At 38.4% G+C, this 23,799-nt stretch overlaps 1 protein-coding gene across 1 annotated transcript in view; it reads right to left on the bottom strand.

Annotated features, from left to right (window-relative positions):
* The window catches only part of TSPAN3 (tetraspanin 3), a 35,225-nt gene that overhangs the window by 4,231 nt on the left and 7,195 nt on the right, over positions 1-23,799 (bottom strand). Inside the window, exons 3-8 of the mRNA XM_035899515.1 lie at positions 19,976-20,020; positions 7,108-7,299; positions 6,020-6,094; positions 2,217-2,318; positions 1,695-1,847; positions 1,320-1,403 (exon numbers count right to left, since the gene is read on the bottom strand). Coding sequence (XP_035755408.1) covers positions 1,320-1,403; positions 1,695-1,847; positions 2,217-2,318; positions 6,020-6,094; positions 7,108-7,299; positions 19,976-20,020 — 651 coding nt within the window. The remainder of the gene's footprint in view (positions 1-1,319; positions 1,404-1,694; positions 1,848-2,216; positions 2,319-6,019; positions 6,095-7,107; positions 7,300-19,975; positions 20,021-23,799) is intronic.

The raw sequence follows: 23,799 nt of genomic DNA, 5'->3' as shown, positions 1-23,799 counted from the left end.
TCCCTACATAAAAAAAAAAATCTGCTACAGTAACCATGGTTGTTCTAAACACATTCATTTACATTACACAAATACATTTCAGTGTTCAGGCAGATTAAAAATTGCTTTAACAGTTAAAGTCTTAAGAATGGCAATTAAAAAAATACCTTCCTTCAGAAGACTGAGCAAAGATCTCACCAAACTTAAAGTTCCATAGCTGAAGGAATCTGGTTCTGGACAGTTCAACAATATTACTGTATACAGTGTTACCTGTGAGTATATCCTTGTAGCATTGAAATAGAAGTTTAACCATATTTTCTCAAGACTGTTTGCAAATGATTATTTACCTTCAAACACAATCCAACTCAACACCTGCTTTTGAACACAAAAGTGTCTAAACCACCCGACTTACCAGGTACAATGTTTTCTGAATCCAGATGCTATTAAGTGCACAAAATAACTTTGAAATTAGATTTCAAGTCTCTCGGGATTCAGTATACTTACTACATTTCTCAGAGGCCATAACATTGGCACAGTTTAATGTACTAACCTGCCAAATTGATGAGCATTCAAAATGCCAATTTTACAGATATGTTTAGAAGACAGTCCTATTTTTTAAAAAAAAATCTAAATAAATATTCAGATATACATTAATCTATTTCCTCAGGTTTTTTTATGACAATGGTAATCGTAACAATTAAGGTTCATGTGGGAGACAGCTTGTGCTCTATTTTAAGTAGGCAGGATCTCCAGTTTAGAACCTCTTTTTTTGCTTAAGTCCAGAAACCAAGAAATGTTCAAGACACAATGCAAAGTTCAGTTTAACAAGAGCAAAGTATGCTATCAAAAACCCTGGTGCATTTCCTGGGTACTCTTGACATTATTTGTATGCCATGAAGCATAGTCAAGCTGATGTACCTCTGAAATGGCAGGAAGTATGAGCTATCTGTTTTAAAGTTGTAAATTAAATACTACGCAAATTCTTCAAGCATTAAATGCCATCAGAGCACATTCATGATACTTAACACTTAGATAATTAACACTTAGATAATTAGCTTTCAAGAAATAATTTATCGTTTACATTCTAGTAGATTACCTCATGTAACATTGACTGTTCAGCTATCTTCAAATCTAATAGAATATACACCCACATAGCAGTAGTTTTTAGACCATGAATGGTTGAGAAGTTCTGTGTTGAAGTGTTTTGATCCTTTTGAATTATGTTTATTTATCCCCCCCAAACGAAGTAGGGACTAAAGCAGTCATTGTCCTGTGATGCATGGACAGCAGTTTAGAATTTCATTTGAGAAAAAGTTTACAGCTAAATAATATTCTCTTACCTGAATAGCAGCAAATGCTAGTGCTGCCCAGATGACATACATCATGATCTCCTGAAGCTTCTTTACAACCAGAGCCTCACACCCCTGAAACAAGTAGACTTCTTACATATCCACCTGGCAACCACATTTAACACACACCAAAAAGCCCCAAAGCAAAGAGGGCGGAAAGATAATCCAAACACTACAAAGAGTCATTACTTAGTATATCACAGATGAAAAAAGGAGAGAGAGGGGGTTTTTCCCCCCCTCTAGAAACCATGTTTGTTTCCTGTTAAAGCAAATACACCCCAGACTTCACACTCCCACTAAAAAGAAAGTTAAATTATTGTCAGCAAAAGCATGTGGCTATGTAAATTCATATTTCATCTGTCTTACCTCAGAATAAAGGTCCATTGGGCGGGTCAAACTGCCAGTACAATTGCTGAGGGCTGCTTTGCAACAGCTAAGCGGCACACTGTTATTTTTAGTTTGTTTGAACCAGACAGTATTCTCCCAGTCTGAATAGTTATGGATCCCACAGCAGCGCAACTGAAAAATCATACAGGTAAAGAGCCAATGTGTTTATCAGTCAGTAAGTGGGATAAGACAGCAATTCTAAATGCTATGCCAAGAACCCAAGCATATTAAGATTATGTTCCATTGCAGAAAAATATATAAATACTAAGTACTTGAATCCAAACATTGATTCATAGATAACCAATTACACAAAATGCATCTCCCCATCAACACTGTCATAATTCTACTAATTTTAACTGAGTTAAGCATTTATTGACCAATCAGCTGTTTCCCAGATTTGTCAGAACAGAGAAAGATATGCAACACAAGTAGCAAAGCTACACAGCATCTGTTTTAAGGACAGAAAGGACTGAGAAGTTCCCATGTGTCTTGCTGTCTCACCTGCCTCTGTACATAGTCAATAGCACGACTGGCTGCATCAGGATTTGTCCCATTGTATCCATTATATACTTTCCGAATGCTGTGATCAACTTCATCCTCCACCTGTTAAGTATTTAGGAAAGCATCTGCATTAGCACACCAACAGAAATAGTACAGGTCTAGGTAAAATTATTTCACTTCTAATTATAGCAATTCTGGAAAACAAGGTAACTCCCTATCACCTGAAAACAGCATACTCTGGTGGTACAGCTTCTTAAAATTCTACCTAGACTTTTGCAAAGTTGTTGCTAGCTTGCAGCTAATAGACAAGAAAAAAACCCAAGCAGATGTCTTCCGTAAGACTTTAGACAAAGCAGCTTTGCAATGTATCTCGGAAAGGAAATGCTTTTATTATGACAGTGTCAGACATTCCATAAAGTTAAGGGCTCTCCATAAGAGCATGCATTCACCTTTCCACTTCCTACTTCTCTTTCAAAGTATAACCATCTAGGCTAACCCACTCCCTTTCTGACCGCAAGGATACAAGTCATACCACCTGTCCTTCCCATTCTGATCAAAGCACAGATACATTCTCAGAGACTAGGTCTTTCAGCTGACTATTCTACCCTACAATGACCAAGCTCTCTGTTCAGTCCCAGTCCCTCCACATTTCCCGAGAAACACTGATGACAGTACATTGCACATAGCAACAGATACTGGAATAGCTCCTAAAGCTACTGCATATGACTCAAGCTGCTAAAGATGCTGTCAAGTACATGTGTTAGAAATGGATGCCACCCAAGAATCATAACTTGGCCTCCAAAAATGTATCTTATAATGCCCATTTTGTAGGAAATCTTACTAGAACCTTTTAAATAGTATTTTTCTCTGTAAACTTACTTAAATGCACAGAAAGTTTGGTGTAGCTAAACATTTGTACAATAGTAAGATTGAATTGATTTTTTTCTATCACATTCAACAGGAATTAAGTGCAAGGACTGTAATCTTCAGGCTGAGCATTAACTAAGCATGCATGCATATTCTTTAGATTTGCAAGTTACAGTAGGAAGGTCCTGCCAACACAGCTTTCCCTTAAATGCTTTAATAGAAGAATTTTCTGCAGCAATAGCACAAGCTTCATTTCCCCCACCCAAGAATGCTGTTATCTTTACAACTAAATCTGTATCAAGACAGACATGAATAAAAGTCAGTTTAGCCTGCACAGGCAACTTATTTCAGACTAGCTTAAAATCAATTGTTTGATGATTTAACTAATGTGATTTACAACTCTGATTCATGTAACAAAACAGCTGTTCAATTTGTCATATAGGTTTTTAAATCATTTATTTCAGTGCTTGCTTGTATATAATTTGGCTTATGGTTCAATTAGGGCAACATTATGCCTGAAAGCCATGCAAATTATGTACAATGCAAACAGAAGTCACTAGGCTCTAGCTAACTGGCAGGTTTTATGAAAAATGAGGAGAGTGAACTACTCCACCCAGGGGAAAAAAAAGCCAGTAGGCCCTCAGCCAACTAACAGCCTGTTTAATCCCCACTGCCATTTAGAAAAAGCCTTACTTTCACTGATAAGGACCAATGCTAGCAGATTCTGTAGCAGGTCAGTATATCACAATATGACCTAGGTGTGCTTCACATTGTTCTGAAGGAGGACTCGTCTGAATTGGATCCATACACACAGGTTTACAGAGGCACATTGGAAAATTAAGCAATTTTAAGATCAGTCATTGTATTTTAACTTAAAGGGGCACAATACTACTTTCTTGAGACATTACACTCTAGTCTCACTTGGTACCAACAGTTTTGATGAACAACTGCCATGACTTCCATCTTTTCTTTTGTTTGTAAAGTTTTGTTTGGAAGTTTATACAGTTAACACTAAAGTAATTCTACATGATTTGGCTGCCTTTAAAAAAACAAAACAAAACAAAAAACAACCCAACCCCCCACAGATCTTTACATGCATGTCAGAAACAACAGAACAAAAATCAGTACAGAGCTGCCTTATTTATCCTGGCAAAAATAATCAGAAATCTAAAGAGATTTCACTCCCCAGTTCACTGGTAATGAATTTATTTCTGACATTCCTGTTGCACTTGAAAACAATAGTTTAAGATGCTAAGTACTCCAGGGTAGTAGAAAACTGCCATTTTTATTAACAAAAATCTGTCCTTTCAAAATATTTAAGATTTAGTTTTCAAATGCAGACTCCCACAAATGGCTTAACACAAGACCATGCTGCCACCAAAAAGACTACCTTCTCTCTTCCCCCAGGCTCTGACCCTGCATTACCTACAGCTGTGAAACTACATGGTAGCAAGACAAATGAGAGGCAACAGGAACACACAGCTGGGAGCAATCCAATTTTCAAGTGTTCCAAGAGTGTTATTTCAGATGGGCTAGGGAATAAAGATCTATGCATCTGCTTTTACCTACTCTGAATGCTGTTAGCTGGAAAAGAGCCACTTTAAGACCAGAACACAGAAGAGAATAAGATAATCGCAGCTTAGTCCAGATCAGATCCATGGTAATTTCCGAGTAACTATACTGTAATACACTATGCCTCTGCAAGTATTGGAGCAGAAGGCAACCACTCAACATACAAGAACTCTACATGTTTCCTTCTCATTCTCCAGGAATTGTACTGCTTTCCTCAGCTGCTTCTAAGGACTACTCCTGCTACAAGCTTCAGAGTCCCAAATGATCTTCTCAGTGCACTGCCAAGATACCAGAAATCAAATGCAGACCATGAGAAAAATATATCCTGAATTTAAGCATCGCCAATAGAGCATTTCTGTTGAAGCAACCTATTCTAACTGTTATTAAGCCAGTTCAATGCATAGTTCAAGGTCTTCTTGTTAGCTGCTTACTCAAGGCAGCCTTCCTTTTGCTTGATGGTTGTCTTACCATTTCTTCCAGGATAGCAGGACAAAGCAAGAAGGAGAGAATACTGAACTAGTAAGACCCATGTTGTTTATATAAACACAGAAGACCAAAGAAAGGTAAATGATGCTGTAGTTCAGCTTGCTATTAAGGTATCACTGGAGTGTTCTATAATGCAATCATACTGGATGTCAAAGCTAAAAATGCCTTTTCTGCTCATTTTTTTTGGCAAAATTTACATATAGGCATAACAAAGCCAGTGAAACTGTGCAAGTTAGAAATTTATTTTCTTTAAGCTACACTGTGGTATCTCTAATACCATGCAGTATATTTGCCACATATTATGCTGGTAGAAACACAATTAATTTCATTTTTTGGTTCTGTTTCTTAACTTCCATTAAACAACCAGTGGGAGAAGTCATAACTTCTTTAGCCATGACCCTTATCAACAACCTGTATAAAGCTAGACCTTATATATTAACACATTCAATCTACTTTATTTTATTATTGTGCAGTGTTAGTTTGTATAGCAAAGCACCAGACAACATTTAAGTTACTGCATATCAAACAATATGTCCTATGTTCAAATATTGTGTAATCTAAATCATTCAAAGTCAAAGCATAAATAAATTAGAAGACCATCTGGAAAATGGAAAGGTACCAACCTCTACTGTTCAACTGTTATGATATATTCCATCTAGTTTTTGCCTACAAGAAAACTTTCTGCTTTACTTTGAAGAATATTATGTTCTAAATTTTAAGATACAGGTATCTCAAATTAACCCACTTAGAGGTTTGGTTTTATTCCCGTAACAAATACCCACTAACAGTTCTACAGAATCAAACACAGTAAAGACTATACCTCTGTATTTTGGAAACAGTTCACAACAAAACTTTTACTGAAATTGAGAAGTTATTACCTTTGCTCTGTAAATGTACCCAAGAACCACCACCACAACTTCAGTGATAAAAACCAAGAGCAGGATGATCACAAACTGCAAAATACAATCAAGAGTGTTTTTGCAAATAGTTACCCATTTACTTTCTGAATGTCCCCATATAGATTTTGCTATTTAAAGTAAGTTTTCAGGTAAGGTTTTGATTTAACAGATAACAAAGCAGGCAATTAAATTGACCAGATGGGCCCAGAATTAACTTAAGTCAAGAAACTTCCATAGCTTCGCCAAGTAATAAGAAGCCACCCAGCCAGGCAAGTGCTGATCATTAGGACTGAAAACACTATACTGGAGTGCTTTAATCAAGTGTTTCTTTCAATCTTCTTTCTATTAGATAAATATGAACATCACATCAAAGAAGCTACCCAGGCTGTTACTAACTGTGGTAGATGGACTAAGGGAATGTTTCTTCGATTAAGCCCTGTAACAACTGACAGAGACAGCAAGCTATGTATTTGTCTTGGTATATTTCAGAATACTTTTAAAATAAACTGTTAAAGTAGTCTACACAGCATCCAGCAAAAAAACCAAAAACACCCTGTGGGGACCATTTAAATACTGTCCTCTCTTCTCTCCTACCTAATTCTCAAGCTGAAATGACAGTTAAAATGCTTGGAAACACATGGCATAAAATACTGCAAGCAAACTGTCCAAATGAAGCCATGAAGAAAAATATTTAGGCATCATAATAACTCTCAGTTAACATTGATGCAAGATACTTAAAACAAGAAGGCTCCTGTAGCACCTTTCTCTCTCCCCAATTTCAGCTTTTAAACCAGAACAGCTAAGAGTGAGATTTCAAAACTGTTATGACTTAATCATATGGTTTTGCATTTTAATGAGATTACAACAGTTCTATAAAAGGTAAACCTAAGGAGCCTTCTGCTGTGAGAATTGGCTAATTTAACACCATTATTCAGAACAGAAAATTGAAGTAAGATGTTCATAACAAAATATATGGGGAAAACATTTAAGGCCATAATATAAAATTAGGGAAAGGCAGCCAAATATACAACAAGCAAACACCATCACATGAAAACTCTACAACTTACTGTAGCAAGTCCACAGCGACTTTCTCGAATTGTGGCACAGCACCCAATAAGTCCAATAATAAAAAGAAGTGTTCCCACAGCTATGATAATAACAGCTGGAATTAGCGTGTAGACATCTTCAAAGAAGTGATCATAGTCATCATATGTGATGAACACATAGGCTCCCACGTAGCACAGTATGCCTGCTGCTGCCTACAACAGACACAATAACATGGTAAGTTTCTTTAACACCAATCCTCCTTTTCAACAAGGCTACTTTGCAATAATTATTTTATCTAACACTGTAAAGTAGTCTTCCTCAGAAATTAGGGTTTTTTTTAACTTTAGACATCTTTGTTAGGTTATAGCATATGTTTGTGTCCTAGTTTCAGCTGCGATTGAGTTACTTTTCTTCTTAGTGCTGTTTTGGATTTAGTATGAGAAGAGTGTTGATAACACACTGATGCTTTAGTTGTTGCTAAGTAGTGCTTAGATTAGTCAAGGACTTTTCCTCTTCCAATGCTCTGCCAGGTGCACAGGAAGCTGGGAGGAGGGGCACAGCCAGAACAGCCAACCCAAACTGACCAAAGGGCTATTCTATACCATATGACACCATGCTCAGTATATAAACTGGGGGAAGAAGAAGGAAAGGGGGGACATTCGGAGTGATGCCGTTCGTCTTCCCAAGTCACTGTTATGCATGATGGAGCCCTGCTTTCCTGGAGATGACTGAACACCTGCCTGCTGATGGGAAGGAGTGAATGAATTCCTTATTTGCTTTGCTTGCATGCACAGCTTTTGCTTTACCTATTAAACTGTCCTTATCTCAACCCACATGTTTTCTCACTTTTACTCTTCTGATTCTCTCACCCATCCCATTGTGGGGGAAGTGAGCGAGCAGCTGTGTGGTGCTTAGTTGCTGGCTGGGGCTAAACCATGACGGTTTGTTAGGAACATCTCAAATGGAGGCTAGGAAGTAGTTTTCAAACTACATTTAATCTAGGCAGAGTTAATTTTGACTACACCGTGGAAGTCTTCTGAGGCACATAGTCAAGAAATGAGGGTAACCATGCTACAAACACCAAAATCTTGCTCCTGTTTCTCAAATACTTCCTTCCCATGCTGTGAACTACAATATCTACATAGTCTAGCATTCACAAATTGTCTGATACTTTTGAGAACAGGGCTCCAGCCCATCCAAGCAGCAAGTTATTTGCTATTCAACAGCTTTTCAGAACACGTATGCAGTTCTTTTATCTGCCATTATTTACCTACTACTTATTCTTCCGTTTTGCTGATTACTACCTATGATTTCATCTTAGAACACATTGCATACTTTAACCTCTGCTAGGTTTTTTTTACTGCTAGAAACAGCCTTTCTGAAGCATTCACAGCACTGGGAAATAGGATTCTAACCAACAAAGCAGATAGGAACAAATATAAAACACCAATTATTAAAAGACAGAACCAAATACCTACAGACACATACTACAAAACTTTCCAATTTTTAAAAGAGATGTTCTCAGAAGAATGATTGTACAAAATGGTCTTTAATCAACAACAAAAAAATCACATATTACTGCAAGTAAGACCTGTAGGATGGATCTGCCACTATACAGATTTAAAACTCTAAGACAAAGCACTTCCATCAATCTGATATGACTTTACCTCCCTTACAGATACAGGGATCCCAACACATCAATACCTTCATTAACTTTAATCTGAGCAGACCTAGTGAAGGACAGACAGCTGTTGCTTGAGGAGCTAGCTAACAAACATTTATTTCAAAATAAAAAGGCCTTATCAATTTTTACTTTACAAATGTCTTTCATCACTGTCTCTGCACTTGCTGCAGAATGAAACAGTCCTGCTATATATTAAAATGAAATATTTATATTCAGTTAATTTGCAATGATGGACATTATAATTTGAGTATTTCATGACACACTTTTCTAGTGTCCCAATACAAAGCTAAGTAAAACAATCCACTTCGAAGATGCAATGACTAAGCTATGATCTTGGGGATTTCATTTTGCTGTAAAGGGTAGTGTCCCCATTACAGTCCCATCCACACCCTGGACACAAGAGCTCACTCAACTGGAGTATTAGACACTTCAGTTCTGATGTGAGGAAGAACACTGCAGACTGCCTCCAGCTCTCCTTTCCCACTCAGTGGCCTTGTAACTACCCCTATCCCTGCACTGCAAAGATGAGGGTGGACAGACGCATATATAGCTAGTTCCAGGAGCTATAATACCACAGAACTGGGTCATGCTATCGTAGAATCAAAGAATCAATTAATAGTTCAAGCCAGGAGGGACCTCAGGAGATCATTTAGTCCAATTTCCTGCTCAAAGCAGGCTCAACAATGAATTCAGCCCAGGTTGCTCAAGGCTTTGTCCAAAGTCTTGAAAATCTAGGGATGGAGGTTCCAAAGCTTCCCTAGGCAACCTGTTCCGTGTGGCACAGAACAAGACAAGCCATAAGATGACTGGTACCTAGTATTTCAGCACTGTTTGCTACCATGTACTAACAATACTGCAATATTACTGCAACTATTTCTTATAAAACAATACTAGAATAAACACTACTAGAATAATACTTTACATATGGAATATACCCCGCAGCACTTTGTTACAGAAACACTACGTCAAAGAAAAAATTATTAAGAGCCAGCTCAAATGCATCACCGGTTCTGTATGGATTTGTACAATATATTGCACTTCTTTGCCTCTCTTTCTGCAGTGAAGGTAAGTGTATACTCTGCAGGAATCTTAAAAGCATCCAGGAGGCTCACATTCATTCAAGAAAAGGTGCTATGTCGACACAACAGTAGTGAAGCTGAAAATTCAGTAACAAAGACCAACAGCAAGACGTCTTCTCCAGACAAGAAAATCTGAAGTAAACAAGCTATTACAAAATTGCCCCTTTGCGCAAAAGATGTTGAAATGCTAATCCAACTATACAAATCCTGCTATGTTAGGTACAACATGGCAAAGTACAGACATACAATTTCTGTACACAAAGCAAAGATTCAAAGTCATGTCACTGAACAATGGAATTACATTAACTGTTGCCTAGCAATGACGCACGTGAATGACAGGACAGTGATGTAATCTCCTATTTCTAAGAACTAAAATGCATGTTAGAAATATGGTATATTGCAAGATGGCAGATGAAAAACACAGCTGTGGCTGGCATCGGGCACAGAAAATATACCACAAAACTGAAATCAGAACCATTTGTGAACCCCTTTGTCCTTCTCTGTTGTCTGAAATTTAAGTGGCTTCCTTCTCTTCTACAAAAAAAAATCTGGTTTATAAACTGCATGAGCACATATATTTAAAGAATATATTTGAAACAAAAAAAGTTTAACCTTTAAAAACACTGTCTACAGGTGTTAGCTTTCCTTCCCTACTTCAAGAAGCATATACATTTTAAGAAACTTTGCTCTTCCGGTATTATGCCAGACAAGATGAATCTGACAAGTATAGCAATTAAATATTGTCTCAGAAACTAAGAAAAGCCACACTTCTCTGCTTGTTAAAAAATTAGTATTTTGTAATGACTATTGGAAAAGGAGATTTTTCTTTAAACTTCTCAGATTAAAGCAGCCTGGTCTGAAGACTTCACTAAATCCTTTCCACACATGGTTCTATAATGACTAATCAGCCATGACAACATTTGGCCTTAGGTTTTGCTTCTAAAGAAGGTGTTTCTGTGGAAGAAGCTACAGATTTTGGGAAGAGCAGTGTTCGTTCATACGTGTGTAAACCTTGCACTAGAATAACAAGGAAGTTTAAGATTAAGACATTGCCTCTATTTGACAAAGTGACCATATCCTTAAAAACTACTGCTCTCTCCTCCTCAGAATCACATCAACAAGAAATCTTCATGGCAGGGGTAAGTCCTGAAAGCAAAGGTGCTTATGAACATTAAAGCTCCTTTCCTGTGTATCACAGTTTAATGCTATTTTTGAACAGGTACAAGACCTAGTCTATCACAGAACAATGAAAACATCCACACTACCCAGTCAGTTTACAGGAAAACAAGTTTCAAATGCCTTGCCTTCTCCTTTCACATCACAACCATGTGATGCTTAGTGTTTTTTGTCAGCCTGCTCTAAACCAGGAAGCTGGGGGGAGGTCTCCAAATCAGCATTTTCGCTGGGATTAGGGAAGTGCCTTTGAAGCAATCCTTTTTGCACATCTTCTGATTATTTTCACTTGCCACCTTCTGGCTTGCACCACTGAATGGTCTTAGGAGTGTATAACAGGACTCACTTTGGATGAAACTAGACCAGAAGATGAGTGCACTCACCATGCTAACTGCTAATAGGTGTTCGCTCGACAGGACCAGACTACTGAGTTGTGGGGAGGGAGGAAGGACCTCAGGCTAGTTTCAACATCTGGTCCTCAGCACAACTGGATTTTGTTCCACTTCCATAATACCATGTTATATGTTAATGTAAATAAAGCATAAATACTGCGACAAGAGATAAAGAGCTAGTTTTACCCATACAAAGTATACAATCTACACTGAGCAGTGCCACACCAGTTAAATTCGTATTACCTGTTGCAATCCAAAAATAAAGTTGAACATGTGCTTTTTAAAAGAAAACAGAAAAACCCCAAAACAGTACCATGCATTTCAATCATTGGCTCCTCTAGGGAATCATCTAACGAAACTGAAGTCTGTACCACAAAAAGCCACAAGGATAATTTAAAAAAAAAATAATAATCCAAATCTCAATGCTTATTATCAGAGTAAGTCCAAACTCACTCAAGTCAAAAGATATTTGAATAAAAAGCTACCACATTTACAATCATGCATTTCCAATATTAAATGGAAGCCAAATATATGAACTGTGCACAGTTCAAGTAAGTCTTTGATAAACAGGGCTTTTAAGGAAGAATTCTCGAACTTAATCTGCTCAAGGCTCTGAATAGGGATGGCAGCATCTCTTCAATCTGTGCCAGGTCACATGCATGCTCTAGGGAGATGACTGGTTATTCAGCATTCACACATCCCTTTAGAATTTGCATCTAACTTGTAGTACTGAACCCGAAGTGGCATACTCTTATCTTAGGATGAATTCACCTTTAAAATGACTGCAAAGGTAAGTACAGTCAATGAAGACAGTTAGTTGCAAAAGGTTTTGAGCAGTTAGACATCATCTTCATCAGAGTAAAAGTTTAAAAATACATAGACCTCATAGTTCAGAAAAAGCTTGTTATTATTGCTTTGGGCCTCTAAGGAGTTATTAAAAGCCAAACAAGTATGCAAAGAACTCAAGGGAAAACTGGAAGATCTAATGACACAATGATACATTCAATGATAAACATCATTCGAAGCATTACAGGAAAGCATATTTAAAATTCGGCATTCTCAGAGTGAGTGAACTTCACCCCCCATCTTTGGACTGGTGTAATACAGCCTCCTAAACCCATGCTGATTTCACAAAGTCAGCTTTCACCTTTCATGTACACTGATGTATACAAGGCCAAATGCTGCCTAGATGCACCTGGAAACAGTTTCAGGTTTGGTTTTTTTTTTTGTTGTTGTTGTTTTTGTGGGTGGGTTTCTGTTTGGCCTTTTTTTTTTTTTAAAGTAGTTTGCAAACACATACCAAGAACTGTTTTCATCTTTTCAGTAATGCTCATGCACTGCAGCAGTTTGAAAGCTAAAATTTTGGCTAGCTAAGATGACTGTTAAGACATTTAAATTACTTGTTCTGTTGATCATTTATTTATCAACCACGGATACTCCAGCCCCATTTACAAACTAATGTTTCATTATATTACCCTACTAATATTGGTCCCAAACAGATCTGATGAAAACTTGTCCAAAGATTTTATATCTTTACAAAACATTGTCCTTCATGTCACTTTCACTGTTTACCTTTTGCTATTGAATTTTCTTCACTTTGGGACCACAATAGAACCCACAAATCAGAGATTTTGAAAATTTTTTTTGGTACTCCTTCAATTAACTATGCCAGAGAATAGTATTTGTCCCTTTGGAATCTGCATTTTGTTCACTGTTTTAAGAAAAATGCACACTCTCTGAACAAGAAAACAGAGGTAGCAGCAAAGTATTATTAATGTTAGGCTAAACCAAACCTGATGTCCAATTGTGTAAGAGGATTATTTCACCTTCTTGGTAAGGACACCTACTTAAAAATTCCCACTAGTGCCAACTTTACCATTGCTGATTGGTAAATTTTGGTAGTAATACAGATACTACTCTAAAACAAATTATTGGTCATTCCAGTACTAAAGCATCTTTGAGACTGGGTTTGTAAAGTACACCTGTGGTATATTCAGAAAGACCATCTGCATCATCTTTGATAAAAAGAAAAAAAAAAAAAAAAAAATCTTCCATGGTAACAGTGCCCTACCTTTTCTGCCTGGATCCTGTCCTAAGATCATCTTCCCAACACGCATATTGCTTTCCTTATGTTAGATGTCACTGTATCTTTGTTCTCAGTGCCTTTCTAGTCTGATGCAAGTAAGTTTTTTGTTTTTTAAAAAACCTCATCACTCCAGGAGAGTTTTTTTTGAGGATCTTATAGTTATATCAGTTTCATTCTTCGTAACAGTTGCTTTTCTCCCTGCATACTGACACCTGAACATTTCCTACCCATAAGCGGGGACAAAGGTATTGCAGTTTGCCACCCAGTTTTTGGGCTTCTTAGAACAGCATCTTAAAAAGTCATTTTTCACACTACTTCTCCATTATTTGAAATCTGGTGTATTTCCCTGTCATTTTTAGTTCTATCCAACACCAGTGTTCACAGCCTAATTATTGTCAAACAGAGAAAGAGTTTTCCTGATCTGCTTCTTTATGTTTTTGTCCCTCAAAGTCTAGTTCCTCAGTTTTAACTTTAAAGGCCCTATAGGATATCTCTGCTGTTTATTTCTCTTACATTCTTTTCAGCACTCTGCTACTCGGTATCTCCCTCTCCACTCCCCTGCAAAACATATACGCACCCATACTTGACATTATCTTCTCTGCTTGCTTAAATTGGTGCCCATCCACCTTAGAACCTAATGGTTTCCTGACACTCTTCTACTTTGTTCTCATCAACAATAATTTAACTGGAACACCGAGCTATAACTGTCTTACAAAATCCTTTCGGAGAAGAAAGCCAGCAATTTCATTCAACTCTGTAACATAGTTTGAAGTATTTTAAAGGCTTATAAAGCCATGTCAAATTAAAGTAAGCCAGACTGCTTTGTCTATACTAGCCAAATTCAATTCAGTAACACTATGCATAAACCCCTCAAAATTCAAATGCTTTTGCAGCTAAAACAAAAGGCTGAGCTAGGCTGCTTTTGCATTACATGTTTTAAGTACCACTAGTTGCAAGAGGCAGTGTACCAACAGACTGAAGGGTTGGTTTTCAGAGGTGGGGTGGGGTGTGTGTTATGGTTGGTTGGGGTTTTTTTAAACTAGAAGAGATGTTAACAATATAGTAATTCCTTTACACCTATTTAGTCATCAGGGTTGTAACTTTACCTGCTGCTCCATTTCCAGATTCCTTGCCCCACACAAGAACAATGATGATTACTCCATGCTATGAAGTTTCACCAGGTAAAGTGGTATTTCAAATTCCATGTACTACTCAAAGATACCACATTAGCTTTGCAAGTTGGTTTTGCTTCTGTTAGGTATTAATTCTACTTTTAAGCACAAGACCAGATGCAAAAACCCCTGAAAAATCTCTTAAAACTCATCCTGTAAAGAAACGTAAATGATAGTACCATGCTACTTAAAGCAAATTGAATCTTTACCAAAAAATCAGGGCTTGGCCCATATCTGCTACCTGAAAATTCACGTCCAAATAATTATAAGAAAAAACAATATCATTCAGAGAGCACGACACTTCCAGAGTTTTAAATCCTGATTTTTTTTTTTTAAATAATTTCTTTAATGCATGGGATTCCGAACAGTTACACAATCCTGCAAATACACTCACTTCACTACCATAGCAGAAGCACAAAACATTCAACTTTCACATCCAGAACTGACTGTCCTTGAAGACAAAAAAGGCTTCAGTCAAGTAATCCCTAATAGGTAGCCTTTGGGATCATCTGTCAATTATAGTCTTTGGTCACCAAAAAACTCTCAAGAAGTTTCTTTGTTACCCCAGCTTTTAGACTCCATATCAGAAACAATTCTCAAGCTCCCAGTGAAACAGAAAAATTACTTGGCTCATTCCTACATGTAAGAGGAATTGAGCTTTGCTTTTTCTTTCTACTGCTAAATTTCAATGAATCTTCCTGTTGCTGCATTTTCTTTCTTCCCAAAACACACTCCATACACATTGATAGCTACAGCTCCTTTAAAGGACAGCACAGATAATTCCTCTAAGATAATAGTACATAATTTCTAATACTATGCTTACTGTACCGTGGTGACCATGTTTAAGTTGTAAAGTGAGGACGGAGTTGTAGAAAGCATTCTTGCTGTACAGAACTGAAGCCTTCAGATTTCTCTAAACAATCATACCAAAGAATGTTTTATAATAGCTTAGTCAAATGAACTGTAAAATGAATGATTTCAAGTCAGTTAAATAATTGCAAGAGCAACTTCAAAAGTTAGTTCACAACTACCAAGTTGAAAGTATCACAGAAGCAGAGTTCATTCCTCTTCTCAAGGAGCAGGACATAGAGGTGAAGAAAAATCCTCAAAACAAGCACAGGGTATTAGGTACTGTTTTAGCAGACCAGGCTATCAAAGCACATATATTCTTCAGGAATATAAAACACACTCCCTCTTCTGAAGCAAGACTGCAAGCATCTCTGAATATTTTATCCATCTATCCTAAACATAAGCCTGAAAATATTTTCCTAGCATTTATGTCTTCATCTCATTTCTTCAAACTGCTTTCAACTGAATTACGCAAGTCACCCGATCAAGCCTCAAATTAAGAGTTCACAAAGTAAAACACATTTGACAGTATTCTTCAGATATTAGTTCCAGGTAAATTTATTTCTTCCTCTTTCAAATCAATGCACACCTGTACTTTAACAGAAGGGGGTTTTTGAAAAACATACTCTTCTCAAATACTTTATGATAATCTTTTATTTGTAATGTCATATCCAACATTTCATCATTAAGACATAAAAAAATATTTCTGATTATCAAATACTATTTTAACTGGTTTTTTAAGACTACACTTTAATGTTTTCCTGTCATACCAGTCATTCTAATCTTTCCCCACTGAAAAAAAACCCACGCCATGTCCTAAATACTCAGACAGATCAATGTTGGGACTCCACCAAAAATATTTCTGAGAATCTATGTAATAGAAGTTTTATTATTTTATTTCTAAGATTGTCTTTTACCTCACAATTACTTCCTATGTAATACCTTTCCTTAAAGAAAAGGACTTAGCATCATCTAAATGAAAATGAAGTCAATTAGTTGACCAAATAGATCTTGTGCAATCTTAAGACAAGATAAAGGTCAACTGAAGGACTGCTTTTCCTCTGCCATTCATCATACCTACTCCAAAATTAACTCATAACACCAAAACACTAAGAAACATATAAATCTGATCTGTATTCCTCTGATCTTTCTAAGAAGGGCAAGCTTTAACAGATGCTTCTTATCAATGCATTTCTTTGTAAGGTACCTTTGAGCTTAAGCACTCTTTGCCAAGTTAGCCAAAATTCAAGTGTTTCATGCAAGACCTGTATCATGCTAGTCTTGATGGCTGCTACTCATGATGCTGTTTTCCTGCAATACTTCGGTTTTAAGTGCGTGTGTCTGCAGTAAGCGTACTCAATGCTCAACAGCGCTGCAAATACAACTCGGCTAAACTGCCAAAGTACCACACCAAAAACTGGGAAGGTGTGTAAAGCCCACCCAGCTTTTTATATAATAAACTAGCACCTGTCCTGCTGTGAGAGAAAGATAGTTTTCACAGTCCATTTAAAAAAAAAAAACAAAACAAACAAACCCAAACAAACCAAAAACCCCTGTAGTAATTATCAACATGTAGGAATGTACAGTTAATAAAAGAATTTATCAGGATGTGAAAAACATTTTCACAAGACTATACAGAAACAAGATGACTTTTTAATAGAGTCAGCTAGAAAATTTAGTAAGTAGCACAAGACTTTCCAAAAGGAGTTGAACTTTTAGAATTGCTGGCAAATTGAGTGGAGTTTGGGTTACTAAAGTCAGCAGTCACAGATGATGAATGACTGGGTACGGCTATGACCTGTCAGCAAGCCTGATCTGTCTTTTTCAGAAGGCTTGATGGAAAAAGGAAGTTACATTCTAGACTCTAGACAGAGTTTAACAAAAACTTTTGTTTTTTCTTCATCAGCAGAAGAAATAATTTGCTGAACAGGTCACATTCATAAGACAGCTACCAAAGCACTCTGAAGATTCACATCCTCCCACAAATATGAGACCCCTGGTCAGCGGGGAAGTTTTAACTCCCTTTGATCAGCTACTCTTGCATAACTTGCAATAGCAAACTATGCAGATGCAACTTGCCGTTACCACAGATGACCATGAAGATGATTATGATCGTAATACGCAAGATTTATATATGACACCCTATGGAGACACATTAAATTTATAAAAGCAACTAAAGGAGGTCTGATAGTTACTTGACCAATTATAAGCAGTTATCTATTGTCAAGTCTAACCAGAAATGCGGATGATCTAATTATCAAAATTGGAACTACACATGAATGATAAGTGAAAGATTTCTGTAACAGCGCAAAAACATTGTCAACTAGACGGGCATCAAACATTAACATACGTAGTCAGCTCAGTCAACAAATCAAATGTACTAGATCAAGAGTTAGAATTATCTTTCACTTTTGCCATTTAAAAATGAAGATGTACTACTCTTGATGAAAGTATGTAGATTTCCTATTTTTAAGCTGTAGCTTGATAAACAGGAAAAACATTAATTTTTATAATTCTCACTTCTAGAAAGCCTGCCTCATTCTGCATTTGGCTGATAGGTGGTAAGGTTGTTCCAGAACAATCAACCCAGTTACCTATCTGCCAAAAAGTCATCAGCATAGGTTGACTTCTTAAGCTGGAGACTATCTAAATACAACCTGTCCATTTAAAATTAAGTCAAATTTGTCTCAAAAAAAAAAAAAGTCATTAAAAATTGCAAAGCACTAGATTCAGCATTACACAAAATAACTTTGTACCCACCGCTGTTTAAGCTAAGTAATTATAAATTTCAACTTGCAATTAAATTACTAAATGCAGCAAATAAGAAACAATATCTCTCAAATATACGAAATATGAAAGCTATCACTAAGCTTTTGGGGTGGGGGAGAAACTGCATGCAGAATTGGTGTTCATTTATTCAAAACAGAGCCTTATTTTTTTATCAGCAACCGAAGAAAAATCTCCTTCAAGACATCAAGAATGCAACTCACAACCACATGTCTAGTCAGAAACTTTAAGTATGACGTAGCAGCCCTCAAATAGCTTTTTAAATGCCATTTGCAACTACATATGTAACAAAAAGCCACACCCAACAAAGCAGATTCCAAACAAATGGCTGTACTAAAAGGTTGATGTACCTCATGCCTCAAAGTTAAGAATGGAGCCTATACATCCCAAAATTACAGATTCCCGATACGCACCTCTTAAAAGTCAAATATGCCTCACACTTACTGCTCACCTCTCTGAACAGCTATATACACAAATGGTGGTGTGACTGCACAGATATGCTTTTTCCCTGACTGTGATTCGTTTTTAGGCACCCATGAGAGGCATTCCTTTGTAAAAATTTAGACAAGAACATTTATCCTGAAACACCTGTTAGATTTCATATGGCTTTTGATATTACATGATATAGCTATATATAGCTACATTTTTATGTTCTAATATCTTGTTACCCACTATTACTTTTTCAAAACTGAAATCTCTGAACAGCTGGGACAACAGATCTTCTGTTCCCAGAGCTGGGATAAGAGGATGAGAAATGGGGTAACTAAATGCAGAAAAGGAATTCTTAAAAGTCTACAGAATATTCCTTAATCTGTTTTCATTTATTTAGAGTTATGTGGCTCTGACAGGACAATTATTACAGTGAATATAATGCCAAGCTACAGCCTCTATGCCCATCCTGAGAGAGGTCACTTAGAGCAACCTACCGTTCCACCAACCCAGGCAAGCTTTTTTCTTACTGTCAGCACGACTGTAGCTGTGGGAGGTTTTAAGTGATGCATAAATACTACAATGCAACTGTGGTTACTGGAAGAAGTGAAACATGAGACTTGCCTTTGGACTATTAAGTTATATATAGAACCTAATTTTGCAACACAAATACAAGGAAGAAAACAGTGCTCTATAATTCCTGCTAAGTATTTGGGACAGGGATCCTTAGTGAGTAGAAGGCCAAAAACTAGTGGGCCGTAACAGCTATACAAAAATTAAACTGGTAGAGACCTGAAGACTTAAATAATACCACTCAAGCTGTATTCAATTACACAAGCGTCTCCACCTCAAGATCTCTAATGCTCATTAAACCTTTATTACCAGGCTACTGAGGCAACAGATTCAGCTTCATCCACCTCTGAATTTTGCGGGGGTGGGCTGGGAAGGAAAGGACTGTGCCTACCGCTAGGACACAGGTCCCCGCGAAGGTGCCCACGACGCCTGTTAAACAGAAAACCCTTAAATACAAGCTGAACCGGCGAGGTGGCGCGGGGGGTCTCCCAGCTGCTGCCCTACGTGAGCGAGGACCGGACAGCAGCCCAGCCCGGGCCCACACCGCCCTCAGTGCCTGCCCTCGCGTCACGGCCTGCCCAGGCTCTCCCCTCACCACACGGCTGAGGGAGAGGCAGCCCCGCACCCGGAGACCCCGACCCTCCCCAGACGTCCCCGGGCTCACCCAGAAGATAAGGTTAAGGAAGACCAGGACGGCGGCGCTGGGAGCCTAAGATGGCGGCCAGTTGCGTCACGTGGCGGGAGGGGGCGGAGGAACCTAAGATGGCGAACCGCTCCCCTTAAAGCAGCCGCTGCGTGGCCCGCGCGTGAGGCGCTGAGGGGGTGGCTGCCAAGCTTCGCGCGCTTTTGGAGGCCTTTCAGCTTCGGTGGCAGCTTAGCCTGGAGTGGTCAGCACTCCTGTCCTCAGAGATCCCCTGCACCACAGCTAATGACGTCTCTCAGTAGACCATTTAGGTTGCAAGGGAAAAAGAAACTCTGCTCAGCTGCCGTCTGAAGAGTGGTTTGATGGCAGGACTGTGTGCTTTCAGGAGGCTGAAGGGTGGTGTCAGGAGTGCGGGGGGGGCAAGGACTGAGGCGAGTCCGCAAAAGAGCAGCCGGATACGAGAGATCTCTTCTGAAATGACAGCGATGAGGGTCTTGCTGGCCAGCTTGCTTTGCTAACTCGCTACCAACAAAGGGTGTAAAGGTGCTGGTGTTGGGCTGTGAGATCATCTCAGGTATACTGATGGATTTTAAAAGAGAAACTGAACCTGTGTCCCAGTGATTACTTTATCTGTGCACCAGGCATGGCAGGCAGGGATAACAAATGTTTAATAAGGAGAACGCCATGCATTTTACAATCAGGACATTTGAAGAAGGAATGCTTCCAGTGAGCAAAAGAGCATGGCTCTTGTTGCATAACCCAGCAAACAGTGAGGAAAGCACAAGCATTGCTAAGTGTTAGAACATTTTGGATGCATCCAAAGAGGGTCAGATTTGCCAGTGAAGAACAAAGGAAAAGTAACTTAAGAAATTATGAGAAGATGGGCATAATTTTCACAAGCTGTGCTTTTGCTGAGACTACACATGGGCTCTGGGAGCGAGGACAAGGTAACACCCATCCAGTATTTGCTTCCCTGTTTACTTACAAGGTTCACTTTAGCATGGCCAGGATCCAGCCCTTCATTGTCAAGGCCTTGTTTGCTGTCTTGTTAGTCAAACCAAACCCCTCCTCCCCTATTTCTTCTGGCGTCATATTGTCTTCCTTCCTGAGCTTTCTCTTATTCTCTTTCTCCTTTCTAATCCTGCACTTTTCCCAGAAATACCCGTCATTCCTGAGCTTCTCTCCCCTGCTTAGCGAGCTCGCTCAATAGCTTCACCTTGTTCATATTCTAGCCAGTTTACTTCTCAGGTGGAAATGAAATTACCCAGGTTATCGAGGGCCTCAATGTTTTAGGCATCAGTCTTGTAAAGGCAGACAAGTAACAATCAGTTATATTCCACTGTTCTGTTTCCATGGCAGCAAAGTTAGGGTTTTTTCCTTCTACAATTTTGGGAGTTATATTCAGAACCAGCCCCTGGATACCATGGAGATACTAAGTCTTTTTTCAGCTTTCTTTTCAAGTCCTTATATGCTCATGGATGAAAATTCCCAATCCTGCAAGCCTTATCAGAGCATTTTCTGTCACTGAAAATTAATTTATATACCCAGAAGATATGCTCAAAATTGGTTACACTATTAATATGGTTTTGCATTGAATTTATGGCATTTAGGGTGTGATTGTGTCCTGTAATTTCTGCTTTTTAATGTGCTGTCTGTTCGTGCTTTATATATTACAATTCTGTGACATATGGTATTTTAAAAGCATGTAGAGATTATACTATCAAAAATGCATTAAGAGTTGATAGACAAAAAGCCTAAGAGGAGTTTGATAGAAAAAGGATTAATGATGATATTTAAAAATTCTTACAAACATCTTGGTACAACAATGCTGTCATGCAATTTCAAACTTAAGAAGAGCCTGCTCTGATTTTCTGTATTACTTTTTCTCTACTTCCACAACACAGTACATATTTTGTTACAGATTCATAGGAACTGGTGTTCAGTAAACACTCTTCAGTTCCTTTTTTGCATCTAGCTTTGGTAACTGAGAATGATGAAAAGGATGTAAGAAAGGGCTAGGACTTCATGCTTGGAGAGGAGACAAGTGCTGTTACACGAGGGCCTGTGATGGGGTTGCAGCTTTATACATGCAGGGAACAAAAGGAGCTCATCGGGAGGATGGCAAAGGGCTCTGGGGAGAGGGGAGGAATGGAGAGACTGTGTGAGCTGGACTCACATTGCCTGAGATGGCAACATCAAGCACCAAGGAAAAGATAAATGCCAAGTGTTCTTTTAAGCATGGCTCCTAAAGAAAAGTAAATGTAACAGTGTCTGGCATTCTTCTTTGTAGTGCTGTTGCGCTGCTCTCAAGCATAGAAAGCTGGCAGTAGCAGGTGCCAGTGTAGGGTCTTTCTCAGGGGTTTTGTCAGGCTCTTTTGCAGTGAAATACTCTTGGTTCTTTGGAGAACACATGTGAAACTTTTGCGTATCACCAGTCTCTGTAACTTCAAATCCGCAGACTCTCTGGTATAAAATGTGGGCCTGTGCTGGCATCTCATACCAAGCATAGCGTGCCAGTCAATGATATTTAGGGGAAAGATGGGATGAGTAGTAAGATGCCACCAGAACTTGCTTATCTTCCATACATGTGAATGTAGGCAGGAAATTCTAGCTCTCTGCCTGCACAGGTAGAGGAGGAGGGACAGCTTGTTGAACTGAGGATAGGCAAAGCAGTTCCCAGGAGAGCAGAGAGCAAGGCATGCTGGAAGCAGGTTATGACAAGTAGTTTGAAAACTGGCTGCAATTTCAATAGCTGGCTTGATTGAATTGGACTGAACTGTCTCCAGCGCAGCTCTGCTGCTTAGTTCTTCTCCACCTTTCTTGACGTGGACAGGTAGCTTGACTGCTGAGATGTGCTTTTGTCTTTAATACAGTTTAAGCCTCTTTGAAATTCTTCAAAGAATGTTATTCAGCATTTCACAACATTCAGCTTGTGACTATCATCATAGCAATATTTACAGAAATGTGTACTGGAAATGTATACAAGGATATCCTGCACTTCCACTTCTTTTGAGAGAGTGAGAGGATCAAAGACTAAGGATGGGTGCAGGGCAAGAGTTGCCCAGAATTCTCAAATGGAGAATGCAAGGCATTCACTGCATAATTTGTGAACTCAGTGAGCCTCAATCTCTAGCATTTAATCTAAGATGCCGTTGTGGCACAGACCGCGCAGGTTGGCTGAATGGCTGGTTAAGGTAAGTGGCTTGAGAAGTTGTTTTGCAGACTTGGAACTGCAGAGACAAGCATGCAAGCAGATACAATTATGATGTAGTTTGCCCTTCAGTTTAATGATGCCTGATTCAACTCTTTATATAAACACTGGGACTTAAATTCTGTGGGCACACTTTACATTGATGTAATTGAGTCTAGACTGTTACAAATCACTGATCTAGACAGGCCTGTAGACAATTCCACAGCAGTGATAATTTGCATCTGCAGGCGTGCATTAGAAAAGTAAAACTGTATTCTTGCTTTTGGGACGAACAATGTAGTAAATGTAATAGAAATGAGTTAACTCCACTTGAATGAATTAGGTAGTAAAGAAGAATCTCATGCATTTCACCAGCTCCTGAGGAGGTAATTATGGTTTTTTGATACTTTGAAATGTATAATAGCCTGGAACGGTCCATGAACATTGAAGTATGCATAGTAAAAATGACTGATTACCTGACAAACATTTAATTCATCATTTGGAATCACAGTTAGCAAACAAGAGCATCCATTTGCCAGAGCATTGTAAGCTGGTGAATAGAGATGTGAAGTGGGACTGTCAGTGTTAAGTAGGAAGGACAGCAATAGTGAAATTTAGTCTTTCATGTGTTCTGGAACAGGAGAGATCTCTTACC

This window comes from Egretta garzetta, unplaced genomic scaffold (genome assembly GCF_000687185.1).
Source record: "Egretta garzetta isolate BGI_Z169 unplaced genomic scaffold, ASM68718v1 scaffold287, whole genome shotgun sequence".
Taxonomy (NCBI): Eukaryota; Metazoa; Chordata; class Aves; order Pelecaniformes; family Ardeidae; genus Egretta; species Egretta garzetta.
This window is presented reverse-complemented; position numbering and strand designations above follow the sequence as displayed.